General features: G+C 50.9%; 1 protein-coding gene across 2 annotated transcripts in view; it reads left to right on the top strand.

The window, feature by feature from the left end:
• Window positions 1-15522, top strand: part of CCDC47 (coiled-coil domain containing 47) — a 454951-nt gene that overhangs the window by 81195 nt on the left and 358234 nt on the right. For both annotated transcript variants that reach the window (XM_069634111.1, XM_069634112.1), the window contains exon 5: window positions 14116-14237. In XM_069634111.1, the coding sequence (XP_069490212.1) occupies window positions 14116-14237 (122 nt within the window). The remainder of the gene's footprint in view (window positions 1-14115; window positions 14238-15522) is intronic.

Raw genomic sequence — 15522 nt, 5'->3', positions numbered from 1 at the left:
CACTTTCCTCGACACCTAGGCAGTGTGTTGCAGAGCGGGATCATCTCTCTAGCCTCACAGGGAGGTGTGGGGGGGCTCCCCCCAAGACCTCCTAGGCAAGAAGGGGCAATTTCCTGAGATTCGTCACATACTCCTTTCCTAATGGTGGCTTCCCCATGTTTGAGAGGAAATCGACAGAATATCTACAATCCCCTGTTAACCCCTTTCTGTGTTTCACTGTGAAGCGAGTGGTTGCAGATCCAGAAACCATCTCGTTACGCTGGGATTAGTATCCTTTCCTAGGTTCATTGGGGAATGGTCCGTAATCGGTGTAAACTTCCTTCGAGGTAATAACTCTGTGGATGATGGCCCATTTTATTGCTAGTGCTTCTAATTCTACTGTAACATAAGATTGTTCTTATGGGAAGAGTTTTCGGCTGGTATATATGACAGTGTTCCACCCCATTGTGCTCTTGCAAGAGTACTGCCCCCAAGCCCGATTTTGACGCTTCAGTTTGTAGGATATATTTCTTAAGTCTGTAATCTTTTTTTTGAACCTCTTTATTTATTATTTGAAATACAAGTCAAACAGAAAAATGGATCACAAACATTTCCATGGTATCAGAGGTATGCATTTAAGTAACAAAATATGTACAGTGTTCAAGTAACTAATCCTAATATTACTAAAAGGTACAGTGCAGACCATAACATGCTAATACAAGCCTCTTTCTCCAGCATGGGGTCTGGCATGGATTCACATGCTCATGAATATTCCCCGTCGTAAGGCTGGGAATCCTCGGTAAAGAAAAAATCAGTATCAGTTTCGTTTCTGATCTGTCTTTCGTAGTAGTAACCAATCACTGATCTCTGCGTCATACTGACCACAGCCAATGACTGCCCTCTACCTAAGCCCTGCCTCTGGCAGCCATCTTCAGATTTTTACCGCACGTTCAATTGTTGGGATCCTCGTGCTATTGCTCTCGAGCATTAGTGCTATTTTTCCCGTTTTTTCTCAAAAAATTTCTCTTTCGGTCAAAAGAGCCTCAAGCTCCACCGTTTCTTCATCCGATCAACGGGGACCCGTGTCGGATTCGTCTACGCCCCTCAAGGGTGAAGATTTCGTCGAGCCACGCTTTTGGAGGACTCCAGAAGTTTCTCAGGCCCATCTCGGACATGGCCCAGGAGAAGGGAAGCTCGACGCCCGGAAAGCTGTTCAGGGTCTGCCCTGGATGCCAGCTTCAGAATGTCTTTAAGGAGGACGAACACTCCCTTTTGTCTTTACTGCCTACATGAGGACGAGACGCACGTGGAGAAGGACTGTGCGTTTTGCAGCAATATGTCGGAGCGGACCATGAAGGACCGCCATCAATGTCTCGCCAACTGGCTGGAAGGAAAGAGAAGAAGAAGAAGAAGAAGAAGTCCGAGCGGTCTTCTAAGACCTTTGAGGGCGCCCCGGCGACGGGGGTCCAACAGAAGGCCAAGCACTGCGAGTCCGCTGGCACCGGGAGCGCCGAACGATCGGGCTCTACGGGCGCCAGGCAGGGCGCATCTTCCCCAGCGCCATCAACCACGAGCCAACGCTCTGGCTCGGGTAAGAGGAAGGCCGAGCACCCGGCGAAGCTCCTGGAGAGACCCCGGTCGAGCTCGAAGGCCCCATCGGAGGGGGAGCGAGGCGGTGACCCTCCCCCCAAGGAGAAGGCGGCGAGTGCAGCTAAGGTGGTGAAAGCCTTAATCCATCCGGCCAAGGCCTCTATCGAGACAGTCGCGGCGGCCCTGGCTCAGCCTGTGGAGGCTACACCAGTGGAGGCTACACCAGTGGTGGCGACCTCGGGGCCCAGAGTCTCCCTGCCACCGCGGAGGGAGTCCTCTTTCATGCCCATCGACAGGACCCCCGTGAAACCTCCGAAGGAGAAGAAAAAGGGGGGGCAGGAGGTTGTTGTGGATTCGGCCTCAACCTCTGAGGAAGAGCTGATCGAAGTCTTAAGCCACGGCGTTGGCGTGGAAGAAGACCAGCCCGTCGGGAGGGACCCCGACGTAGGAGACGACGAGAACGTCGAGGGTGCCGACGGGGCTCCTGACCGCCCGTCGGACTTCCCTCAACAAGTGCCGCAAGACAACTCGGCGGCCGTTTTGTTGGCTATACAGTCCTAATGCTCGGAGATGAGGACGAGACTGCCGTTAACACCAACGGAGGAACCGCTCCCGACGGGGGACCCGGAGCCAGGCCCTTCTGGGAGCCCTCCTCCTAAGAGAAGGATTCATCCTCCACCTCCTTTTCAGCCATCGCGCCCTGTTCAGCCCTCCTCCCCGTCCACGACACGTGGGGATAATACGGGGACTGACACGGCCGCGACGGGTACAGACGACGAGGTTTACGACGAGGATCTCCCGTTGTCACCTCCCACCCGGGCTTCCCCGCCCGACGAGATTGGATCGGTTCACCCCATGATCGCCAGGGCATTCGAGCTTTTCCAGCCTCTGCCCGGAAGAGAAGGAGGAAGGTTTCCTTTATCAACGGCTCGAGGCCAAGAGGAAGACGGTTCTCGCTGTACCTCAACTGGACGATATTTGGGATGAGGGCCTCGCCCTCCTCAAGAACCCATCCACGACGCCGGCTAGAAGGGATCGGTACGAGAAGTACCGGGTCCCGGACGCGGCCCCCTTGTGCCTTCGGGCACAGCCGACCCCGGATTCGGTCGTCTCCGCGGCGGCCATGAAGAAAGCGGGGGGGGGCGCTGTAACGCTCACCTGATTCCCGTAGAGGCACCGGTCTTGACTGGGCGTATACCGTATCTTCAAAGGTGATGTGTAACACACGACTGGCTCTTTGGGCTGGACCTTTGTGCACTGTATGTCTGACTCGAAGGGTAAGATGTCTGCAGATAGAAAATATGGGATTAAGGAACTGGGTTATTGAATGTCTCTCTCTTCTTCCCTTTCTCTTCTCCTGTAGAACCCCAAAGGTTAACGCTCTCACCTTAGGTAAGTGAACGCCGTGCTCTCCATCTGCCTCGGGGCAGGGTGCTGTAACCAGTTTCTTCACTGGATAAGGGGAGCAGGCCTCTTGACTTCAGAGGACTGCTGTCCGTCGTTTACTGCACGAACGGTAAGTTTTGAGTAATTCTAATGTCTTTAAAGTCTTTAGTAATGATGTTTCTTGTTTTGCAGGGTTCCGGCGATGGCGGATGACGGGCTGAAGTGAGTTGAAGATGGAGCCCGTGTGATGAATAGAAGCGCCTGGAAGCACGTAAGTAAGCGCTTGTTGCCTGCTTCACGATGCGCTCTAACTGTCTTTTTATTTTGCAGGTACAAGTTCGGAGCGGCTGCAGGGTGCCGGAATACCCACTGGGTTAGATGTGGAAAGGAGTAATGGCACGTGAGTATTAAAGTTCCCCAATGTCTTTAAACGCACCTTGTTTTGTCTTTCAGATGCGGGATGCAGCGCCGAAGGCCTCCGGAGCGTGCGAAGAGTTGGTAAGCTTTTGTCTTTCAGATGCCGGAATGCAGCGCGAGGTGTTGGTGACAGCCGATGGACCAGGTAAGTGAAGAGCTGTCACTGAAGACCGTAATGCTAACCTGTTCTTTCTTGTCTTTATAGATGTTGCTGAAGACTGGATTCAGGATGGTAAGCCTTTTTCCTTAGGCCCAGGATCAGATGCAGAAGACAGGATGAGCGTTCTGCTGCAGAGGATGCAGAATAACGCAAAGCAAGATTCATCCATCGGGTGTGGTTTAAATAGCCTCCTGTAGTGCTTAGGTGTCTCCTTCCACAGCCACGCCTAGGTAAGAAAAGAGTTCCTGCTTTCCAGAAGAGTTCCAGTGTTCTGAATCTAGGGAGTGGCTCCTGCCCCACCCAACAGGAAAAGTAGTTCCAAACAGAAGAGGATCAGAGGCTCAACTGGCAGGCAAGTAAGCAGCATGGTCTGCTGCAGGTAAGTCCACCCAAGCATTATGAGCCCGGTGCTTCCAGCACTGGGACTGGGCATATTTATGAGCCTGGTGCCACTGGCGCCAGGACTGGGTCCAAAAGGTCCCAATTGGGACTGGTTGGCACTCGGAACCTGGGTTATGGATCTGCTTCCAAGGGAGTTGGGAAAACCCTGACCTTTTGCAAGCAGAGATCATGACAGGCGCGGCCTCTACGTCTACCTCCCCGCCGGACGGCGAGGGAAAGAAATTAGACACGATGGGACGCAGAGTCATCTTGTCGGCAGCGACGACGATTAAGGCGGCCAACGCCTTGGCTATCGTAGCCCGCTACGACGGGGAGTTGTGGTACAAACTGGCCCCCCTGCTGGACTTCCTACCAGACGACAAGAGGGCGGAAACCCTAGAGATCTTGCAGGAAGGAGAGGTGGCGTCGGACCACGCCATTACGATTGCGACGGACATCGCTGACCCTGGATTTCGCCAGTTGGGCAACGGCGTGTGCCTTAGGCGGCGTGGATGGCTCAAGGCTACTGACTTCCGTCAGGACGTGCAGACCAGAGTCTTGGACATGCCGTTCGACGGAAACAACCTGTTTGGGAAAACAGTGGACGATTCCCTTCAAGCCATCAAGGCGGAGACGGCCCGGGCTCTTGGGGTTCTCCAGCAACAGCGGCCGCCCTTTCGGAGAGGCGGAGGCAAACAGGGTCCCTCCAAAGGTTCCAGCGGTGGATTTTCCACCTGCCGTCAAGCGGCCCGTTCGTCGTCACAGGAAGCTAACAGGGGACGAGGCAAGTCAGGCGGACCCTGCCGTCGTCGCCAAGGAGGACAAGGCGGCAAAGCCTCGTCAAAGCAGGACTGAACCGGCCGTGGGGTCGGGCCCCCACCGAAGCACCCCGGTGGGAGGCCGGCTGGCGATCTTCGTCAGCGTGTGGGAGTCTATCTCCACCGACCGTTGGGTGCTGGACGCCCAAGCTCAGGGTCACGCGCTCGAGTTTCTAAAGAGGTGCCCGCGCGTCCCCCCTGTGGCCAGGAAAGAACATCACGTCCCTCAACTTCTCTTGGAGGTAAAGGCGATGCTCAAGAAGGGCGCCATCGAGCTCGTCCCAAAGAGGCTTTGGGGCTCCGGAGTTTACTCAAGATACTTCCTCGTGAAGAAGAAGAAGACGGGAGGATGGCGTCCCATCCTGGATCTACGACGACTGAACAAATTCATCAAGGCACAGAAGTTCCGGATGGTCACCCTCCAACACGTCCTGGGTCAGCTGGAGGAGGGCGATTTCCTGTCGTCGTTGGATTTGGAGGATGCCTACTTCCATATTCCCATCCTAAAGGGACACCGAAAGTTTCTCACGTTCGTGGTCCAAGGGCGTCACTACCAGTTCAGAGCCCTTCCCTTCGGATTGAGGTCGGCACCCAGGGTGTTCACCAAGTGCCTCGCACCGGTGGCGGCGCAGCTGCGCCGAGAGGGGATCCACGTCTACCCCTACCTGGACGACTGGCTCATCCGAGCAAAGACGAAGGAGCTCGCCGTGGAGCACACGGCAAGGACCGTCCAACTTCTCACAGACCTGGGATTCTCCATAATCTATGCCAAGTCCCACCTGGTGCCCGCGCAAGACGCACTGTTTCTGGGAGCGAAGCTCGACACAGTGTCGCTTCTGGCCTCTCCGTCGGAGGAAAGGACGAGGGCCATCTTGGGCAAGGTGCAGCGGATGCTGGTTGCGGACGCGGCCAAGGTGAGGTCCATCCAGTCCCTCCTCGGAATGATGTCTTCTTGCATTTATCTCATCCGCCTGTGCAGGCTCCGGATGCGCCCGTTGCAGGAGTTCCAGGACACGAGCTGGATCCAGACGACGGGCAGCTTCGAGGAGAGGATCACACTCGACGAGAGTTTCCGACGAGCGATCCGGTGGTGGGGCACCCGCGCGCATCTGACGGCGGGCATGGACTTCCAGACCCCCGGCCACCAGGAGACAGTGACCACGGATGCCTCCCTGGAAGGGTGGGGAGCGCACACCGAAAATCTGCACGCGAGAGGCCTTTGGCTTCCGACGGAGAAGTCCCTCCATATCAATGTCCTGGAGCTCCGTGCAGTGTTTTGGGCCCTCAGGTCCTTTCTTCCGTCCCTCAAGGGCAAGGTGGTGAGGATCTTCACCGACAACACCACCACCATGTTCTACATCAGGAAGCAGGGCGGAACCAGGTCCCCAGCCCTGTCCAAGGAGGCGCAGGATCTGTGGCATTGGGCCGTCACCCAAGGGATGTTTCTGGTGCCGTTTCATCTGGCAGGGATAAAAAACACCATCGCCGACTCGCTCAGCAGAGAGCTGCGCTCGTGCCACGAGTGGGAACTACGACAGGATCTAGTGGACCGCCTCTTCCGACGGTGGGGCACACCCCAGATCGATCTGTTCGCGACGGCGACGAACTCCAAGTGCCGGAGGTTCGCCAGCAGGTTTCCCCAGCTGAGGAGCATGGGCGATGCTTTCTCGTTCCCCTGGGAGGGCCTGTTTCTATACACGTTCCCTCCATTGCCATTGCTGATCCGGCTCATCAACCAGCTCAAGAGGTCACGGTGCAGGATGATCCTCGTCGCACCTGCGTCGCTGAGGCAGATATGGTTCCCGGACCTTCTGGACTTGTCAGCGTCCCCGTCAATCAAGCTGCCAGTGGACGCGGAGCTTCTCTCCAGGGAAGGAGGCGCCATCCTCCATCACGACCCGAAGTCGCTGAACTTGCAGGCCTGGCTCCTGCAGCGTTAGTTTGGAGGATGCGACATACCGGCAGACTGCAGAGAGGTTCTTGCAAAGGCCAGGGCGTCCTCAACTCTTAAATGCTATGGACACAAATGGAAGAGGTTCTCTGTCTGGTGCCACGCACAGAAGATTAACCCTCTACGGATTACGGCTCCCCAGGTACTGCCGTACCTTCTGACGCTGGCCAAGGCTGGACTAGCGCACTCGTCCATCAAGATTCATCTTGCTGCGATCTCCCGATACACCAGAACCACGGGGCGGACGTCTTTGTGGTCTCATCGTCTGGTGAAAGAATTCATGAAGGGACTGTTCAGATCGTTCCCGCCGGTGAAGGCTCCGGCCCCGGCGTGGGAGCTCAACGTGGTGCTGACCAAGCTCATGGGACCTCCGTTTGAGCCTCTGCACTCGGCTCCGTTGAAGTTCTTGTTGTGGAAAACAGCGTTTCTTATGGCCATCACCTCCGCATGAAGGGTGGGAGAGATCCAGGCCCTTTCCTGCAAGCCCCCGTACTTGACTTTTCACGACACGAGGGTAGTGCTCAGGACGCACCCCTCCTTCATGCCCAAGGTGCCGTCGGACTTCCACCTCAACGAACCCTTGGTGTTGCCTGTTTTCTTCCAGTCGCCTTAGTCGCCGGCCAAAAGGACTTTGCACTCGCTGGATGTGGCTAGAGCGGTGAAGTTTTACGTGGACCGCACAAAGTGTTTTCGGAAGACGTCACAACTTTTTGTGAACTTTGGACCTGTCAATCAGGGGAAGGCTCTCTCAAAGGCCTCCATTTCCAGATGGCTCTCCGGCTGTATCATGTACTGTCATCGGTTGGCAAACCGACTGCTGCCTGGCCGTCCGAGAGCCCATTCCACCAGAGCGATCGCAGCTACCACGGCGTTCCTATCTGGTGTGCCCTTGCTGGACATCTGCAGGGCTGCTACGTGGAGGTTGACGCACACCTTCACGAAATTCTACTGCGTCGATCGGGATTCCAGGGAGGAGTCCAGGGTCGGCCAAGCAGTGCTGCGCAATCTGTTGGCCTAAGGTGAGCCTGGTGAGGAGGTAAGAATTGCTTAATTTTGAGTTTGATGTAATGCTTAATGTTGAGCCTTTGCCACCTCCTGTGGTTGTGCATGTGTGTACTGCTATGTATTCTTTATTCATGAGCATGTGAATCCATGCTAGACCCCATGCTGGAGAAGGAACAAGTTACTTACCTGTAACTGTTGTTCTCCAGCATGGGTCTGGCATGGATTCACATGCGAACCCTCCCGCCTACCCCTCTGCGGCTCTTCACTTGGTCATACTGCCACTTCACGTGCTATCAAATCTGAAGATGGCTGCCAGAGGTGGGGCTTAGGTAGAGGGCAGTCATTGGCTGTGGTCAGTATGACGCAGAGATCAGTGATTGGTTACTACTACAAAAGACAGATCAGAAACGAAACTGATACTGATTTTTTCTTTACCGAGGATTCCCAGCCTGACGACGGGGAATATTCATGAGCATGTGAATCCATGCCAGACCCATGCTGGAGAACAACAGTTACAGGTAAGTAACTTGTTCCTTTCTGCTCAAACCTCCAGTGCTACGCGGATGACACTCAACTCATTTTCAGGCTGCCCTCGCCCACCTCCTCCACATCTCTCATCACTGATTGCCTACCTGCCATTCAAGATTGGTGTGCCGCCAGCAATCCTTGTCTGAATGCCAGCAAGACTGAGATCCTCCTCATCGGCACACCATCACCTTCCTTTCCCCTCCCTCTCTGGCCGGCCTCCCTTGGCCCTCCTCCTATCCGCACCTGCGAGGCCAAGAACCTTGGTGTCGCCTTTGATTCCACACTCTCCTTCTCCGCCCGCATTGCTGATGTATCAAAAAAGTCAAACTTCCTACTGCACCTCCGCAGGGGTACTCTTCATTTCCTCTCATTTCCCCCCAGAGGCTCACTGTCTCCCAAGCTCAGGTTCTCTCTAAATTGGACTATTGCAACAGCCTCTTTCTTAATTTACCTACCTCTACTCTCCGCCCTTTGCAACTTATCCAGAACAGGACTGCAAGACTTGTCCTTGGCCTAAAGCCCTGGGATTGTAGCTCTCCGGCTCTGAAATCTCTCCATTGGCTCCCAGTGGATGCAAGGATTAAATTCAAAACCCCCTGCATTGTCCACAAGGCTTTCTGGGGCCTGGGTCCAACATACCTTCAGCTATCCCTCCGCAAATACCTCCCATCTCGAGCACTCTGCTCCTCTACCTCTAACTTCCTCAGGGTCAGTCGTTTCTCAAAGAAACGAGCTGGGGGTAGATCTGTCTTTGGCTGGGGCCTCCCTCTGGAACAGCCTCCCTGCCACTCTAAAACTTGAGGAGAACCATCTCCGGTTCCGGACGCACCTCAAGACCTTCCTCTTTGCTTCTGCCTTTGCCCCCCCCCCCCCTCCCTCCCCTGCTGATTCTACTCTCCCTCAACTCCTGGGCACAGAAGGAAACTCGACTTCTGATGACCTGCAAAGTCCCAAAAGAAACCGGAGTAGAGGGGTGCGTTAAAGTTGTGCTTACCTTTACCCCATCTCCCCTTTTAGAAGCTTTCCTAACTTTTGAAGCTTTTACATTGGCTTTGCTATTGCTTGTTCGTGCAAGCACTCCGAAAGCTGGAGTTTTATTCTCTAGAATACTACCTTATCTAACTCTTGGACTTATCTCCAGGTCCCCAGAAAAACCCTTCTCCTAACCCCCCCGCACCTCCTCAACTCCCCAACTTACAAAACCATGCGGAACATTGGGCTCAAGGACCCATACAACTTAGGGTTGGACTGGTTAGGCTTGTAAATCCTGTGGACACTTGGTGTTCCCTCTAACCATATGCCTTGCCCTTCAGGTATTTGGGGTGCAAATGGGGCAGGGGGAGTTACTGGAGTCTACGGAGTCTCTGAACCCTTTTGTCCAAAAAAGAACTGTACTTACTTGCTACAAGTGTTCTTCCGGAACTCTTGACATTCTACATCATGTTTCATAACTCTGTTACCCTCTAATCTGACTGAGACTCTCATACATTGACTTGCTTTGAACTAGTCTAAAAGTGTGTAACACCAGTACTGTCAGTTTATGATTCTTAGTTGATGAATTATTTTGCTAACCTAAAGAAACTTTCTCTTGGCTACATAAGGTTTACCATTGAATAGAGTTAAAAATGCAAGAACCTTACTGTATATTTGTATAAATGTTTCTCTTACTTTCCTCAATTGAGAAGTGAACGTAACACTGCCTATTATGTTTAATAATTAGATTTTGAATGGATTGTGTCCTCCCATGTATTCCTCATCTTTGATAATCGATATCCAACTTCAGCTGCTTTAGGGCACTTTGCGTCGATGGCATCGACTCGATGTCCCTCGAGGGCCTCCGTCTCGAGGATGATGAAATCGAAGGCATATATAGCACGTGCAGCGCCTGTTGGCTTCAGTTCCGTTTTTCCACAATAGCTTTAGCTTCGAGAAATACGGCGCGCTTCCTCACTTTTATGATGACTTTGTTACTTTGGAAGAAAATCGAGAAAATGTCTTACAGACCACCCAGAAGACCGGGTTCAAAAAGTGTTGATTGTGGGTCGAAAATGTAATTGACGGATCCTCATTGTATGTTTGTGGTGCCTCGGGGTAGACCATAACACCTCGGACTGCTCCAAGTGCCAGTCGATTACAGGAAAGGCCTTGAAGGAACGAAAGGGGAAATTGAAGGTAGGTTGAATCCCTAATCTCCTACCCCGGCCAAGAAACCGTCGACCGACGAGTCGAGAGGCGACTCTCCTCGGAGGAAGGTTTGGCTGTCTATTGAGGCATGGCTCTCACCATTCCTAATCGTCCTCCAGCCTTAGAGAAGGCACCATAGGTCGCCTTCTTAGACTTAGTCAGGTGCTTCCCCTGAGAAGGTATCTTGCTCAACTAAAGAATCCACTCCGGCTGAGGGGGAGGCCTTCAGAGCAGAGATGCACAAAATATTTGAAAAAACAGAAGCCTCCAAGCCCTGCTTGTACTGCGCTTTTGAAAGAACCAGGAAGGAAAGGGCTCGACCTAAATCCACGCGCCTTTGAGCCCGGGACAAAGGTTCGGTCCACATCGGGAGCAGTCGAGGCCTTGATCCGGTGACTTAACATCTCAAGCCGAAAGCATAAGTTGTCAACGCTTTCGGCTGTGCCTTAAACGCCAGCTCAAACCCTCGACTTCGACGGCATCGAGGCCGGCTGCGCCATCATTGCCAGCTGCGCCATCATTGCCAGCTGCATGCCCCACTAAAGCCTATGGCGCCAATGAAAAACGTTTTGACGGCTCCTCTAAGGGCTCCACTGTAAAAAGTAAGGTCCATGTGAAAAACGGAAGCAAATGTTTGGGGGTCCATAGAATATGGAGGGAAAGCTGCTAAAAAGAACTTTCCTAACAGTTTCCAAGTGTATCTACTGCCCAAACCTCATTACTTGTACTGCTGCAAAATGAATTGGGATTGTTTGACCGAATATATTTGCTTGTGGTTGAAGTGAATGTGTTTTTGGCGGCGAGGGGTCGTTTTTACCTCAAATATATGTGGGGGGGGCCCCCTGTGCGCCTCTACCCAAAGACCCCTATATTTATTAACCCAAACCCACCCCCACATATATTTGCAGTAAAAAAACTCCTTAAATTTGGTCAAATCGGCTACAGTCACCTTTGGTAATACCCTGGAAAATTACCTAGACTGAATGGGAGTCGGTTTTGGTGCATATGTGTTTGTTAATGCAACCCGGTTACGTTTTAAAGAGCTTCCACATTTAGCAGCTACACAAATGATCTTTACTTTCCTTTATTAGACCAACTGAAGGCTGCTCGATCCCCTTTTCTATCAGTTTTGAGCCTGAAGACTGTCCTGCATCTCAGTTTTCCAGCCTTCTTGGAAATCCTTGTTAGGGAGAATTCTCATGAATGTGCTAGTTCCTTTCACCTTAGAGACCCCCAGCAACTTTGCTGGATTTTGAGGACTTGATTTTTTTACCTGGAAAGAGTGTGACCCTTTTTTCTCACTCATGTATTTTGAACGTGTTTTACTCTTGTGTTCTTTGATTATGGAGTTTTAGACCACTCCATAGGCATCACCTGTTCATTTGTGTGACACAGGGGGAAGCCTTTCAGGCTGGTCCAAGGTTTAAATACTTTCTCTGGGTTAAACTGCGGTTTCCCAGAGAAAGTAAAGTAAAATTGACTAGTAAAGTCTTTTCCAAATCCTAGACCCAGCACACCCTATCTTACAATAGTGCTGGAGGGGTTACTTAGTATCCCCTATGTCTAGAAACTCATGTAGCAGTCAAATGCTACCCTCTCCTCTCAAAATCCCTGGTGGCAGTGGTTTTACAACGAACTACCATAATTTTTCCAGACCGCGAACACCGGTAGTATTAAATCACGGGAGCCATGTTTTTCAAGATGGGGTCTGAGCCCCATTTCTCTAAACAGGTCCTGGCATCTTTTTCAGCCATTTCTTTTTGGAAAGGTCCTTCTATAGTTTGTCTCTGCGTGCCAAACAAGGTTTGGTCCCTTTGTTCCTACGCCTTTGGCGAGCTTCAGGACTGAAGACTGCCTCTGGCGCCCGAGTGTCTGGGGTGGGCAGGAAGTGAGGTGCGTGCCCAAAACTCCCTGCGCTTCGTCTCCTAGGAGACCCAAAAGCACTCTGGTGTGATTGACTGGCTGACTGTCCGGGAAGGATAGTCACCCTGCTTGCTGGATGAGTGGCAGCTAGGCTGAAATGAATGGGGGGGGGAACTGGATAAAAGGCAAGTCTCTTGGCTTGGAAGGCAGAGTCGAAAGAACCGAGGATGGCTGCTGCAACTCCTGGACCGTTGGTTTGCCCAGGTCCGAATCGCCAAGTTAATCTTGACCAAGAAGCCCTGCAAGGACGACTTCTCCCTTTTTGAGTTGCTGGGATCAATCAACTTGTAAGCTGATTGATGAAAATACAACCAGCTCAATCCAGAGTGCTGCAGGACACCGAATAACCAGGGAGAGGGACACCGGTTTGTGTGCTTGAATACAGCTACCGGAATTGAAGATTTGCCATTTGCTATCTTTTTGACTCAGGAACCGCGAGATCTGCAGTAACTGCCAGGAAGAGACGTCTTCAGCTGCATCTTTTTCTTCATTGTAAGAGAACTTACCTCTGACTGCGAAAGTGCTTGAAGCTTTGCAGGCCTAGTCCGCTTGTGACCCGACATATGAATCTTTCTTTTACAAACTACTTCTGAGAACTTTGGCAAAGACTTACCATTACTGCCTATCCTATACAAAACTTTAGCCCATTGACTTTGGCCTAACCTATTGCATTGAATTGACTCCTCTGGTGAACTCAAACTATTTGCACTGTCTAAGAATAACTGTAAGCTTCTTTTTACTAACCTATGCCTTTTTGCTCCTCCTTCAAAATAGTTTAAATGCCTCAAACTGATGGTGTGAAGTACTGAAGTATATTTTTGTTTGATATAGATTGCCTCCTTCTAGTGAATGATTTATAACTGACTGTGAAATAAATTAGTGTTTTACCAAGTAACCTGGAGTATAAGAGTCTCTTTGAATACTTGCGATTGTAGACCTCTGTGTAACATCATTACAGCTCACATTCCCCTCTTTAGATAAGCCTGGCTGCTCAGCACCTCTACCAAAACTGTGTAGTATGGACTTCTACCAAAGGTTGGTTTTGCTTACACCTGTAGTCCTAGTTGTGTGTAGTGGTCCCAAAGGGTACCGCATACAAATTTGCTGAACAATCCTTCCATAGAGGCAGCAGGCAAGTCAGTTTGGAAATAGAGATTTTGAGCATCCTAATCATCTCTCTTGCGCTCGTCTCTGTGTGCCCACCTCATTCACCCACTTCTGACATCAGTTAGCATGCTAAGATTTACCCCCTGGCATTTGTCAGGTTACAATAACACCTAATGGACAAACAAGCCTCTATACTTCAAGAATAAGCCACCTTGCCACTTCTTAGCAGACTACTTTTATTACTTCCAAGTAACTGCTAGAAAAGGACCGCATGGACATGGGCTCGTTCACCTGAGCCATACATGTTTTGCCTTTATCTGATCATCGCTATGCATTGATCGTTCTACACTGACCGTAGACACGTATAACTGTCACGAACTGCATAGCTATCATCCGTCCAATTGTCCCAGAAACTATTCGTTTTTCACATTACCCCATCAACTTGCAAGCAGATTATATGAATGTATTGAGTTGTCACGTGTTGCACACTTCATGAGCCTGCTTAGCACTGCTAGGACAGCTCCTGGGAGCACTTTGAAGACAAGCTCTCTTATCCCATGCCCGCCTAGTGCTGAGAGACTGGTTTGGATGGTGGAACTGTTGAGGGAGTGGTAGTGGATCTGTTGTGTGCACACATCGCTTAGATGGATGAGGTTGGGTCATAACATCCCTGCGCTTGCTTTCAGGGGATGACGGTACGAATAAGGAGCCAGTGAGCACAGGGAAACTCAATCAGGAGAATGAGCACATTTACAACTTGTGGTGCTCTGGCCGTGTGTGCTGCGAAGGGATGCTGATTCAGCTGAAGGTAAGATCTAATTGAATGATGGGCTCAGTGCTTGCTTTTTTGTATGTTGATTTTCTTTATATTGCTGTTATTCAGTTCACCCCTCCCCCGTACCTCATCTTTGTGCTGTAATTTCCTATGATGAATCACTGATTTTTCATGATGTATATAATAATCTGTCACTTGCATAGCGCTTTTAGTGCTTTCCATAGGTTTATTTATATATAATTATTACCCAATTGAAATAGTTACTCAATTGCTCTGTGGAAATATGCAAGTTTGAATTGATCTTGCCAGGATTTGGACCTGCGGATCATGCATAGATCTCTTCAGTAAGTACTCAGTATGCTGAGCTATCGTACTGGCTTGTAATTTGATGGCAAGGTTTTATATGAATGTGATCACAGGGCATCCCTGTGCAGAAATAAACCTTTTCAGTTTGTGTTCTTCACAGCATGACTGATCTCTAAGCTAGATTACATTCTGGAGCATTGTTCACTGCCCTGCAGGATCCCACATCAGACTAGAAAGTTGATGACCACAGACCCTTTCATTGCCCCCCTCCCACCGGCTGCATTTGTATCCCAGCTGGGCCCGATTTCTTCTGGTGTCCGACTACTTACTGCAAGATTTGAGCATTTCCTCCTACCCCTTTCATTCAAAAGGGGATCGCAAAGTGACACACAAATCTCAACTCCTCCCATGATCTTCATCATTTCCCACTGGTAAGCGAGGGCTTGGATTTCAAATCTGTGGAGCGGTTTTCAGAAGGCCTGCTATTGCTCCAAGGTTTTCTGCAGATTGACCCAGGGCGGGCAGTGTACTTTACCCCTTCCCTCAACCACTGAGCTTTGTCTCATTCCTGTGATGTTAACCTTAGGGCACCTGGGGCTGTCGTTAATCGAATAATTCAGACGGCCAGAAAGCCATCCGTAGTATAGGAGTAATAAGAAATTAAACCCTCTAATGTGCTTTTCGATCACATACTATAATTTGTTGCACTTCGCAGGTTCCAGCATGCAGGTTGTTGTTAGGGAGAATTCTCTGAAATGTGCTAATTCCCTCCAACTTGGAGACCCCCAGCAACTTTGCTGGATTTTGAGGACTTGATTTTTTTCACCTGGAGAGAGTGAGGCCCTTTTTCCCCACTCATGTATTTTAATGTGATTTTTTTTTTTTAACTTTGTGTTTCTTTTTGTTATGGAGCCTGACAAACTCCATATGCATAAACTTTTACATAGCACCTTCGGTGCAGTGGCACAAAGAAGTCTTCCAGACTTCCCAAAGGTTTAAATACCTTCTCTGG

This window comes from Ambystoma mexicanum, chromosome 13, assembly GCF_040938575.1.
Source record: "Ambystoma mexicanum isolate Mex_15411 chromosome 13, UKY_AmexF1_1, whole genome shotgun sequence".
Taxonomy (NCBI): domain Eukaryota; kingdom Metazoa; phylum Chordata; class Amphibia; order Caudata; family Ambystomatidae; genus Ambystoma; species Ambystoma mexicanum.
Note: the sequence above shows the minus strand (reverse complement) of the source record. Positions and strands in the feature narration are given on the sequence as shown.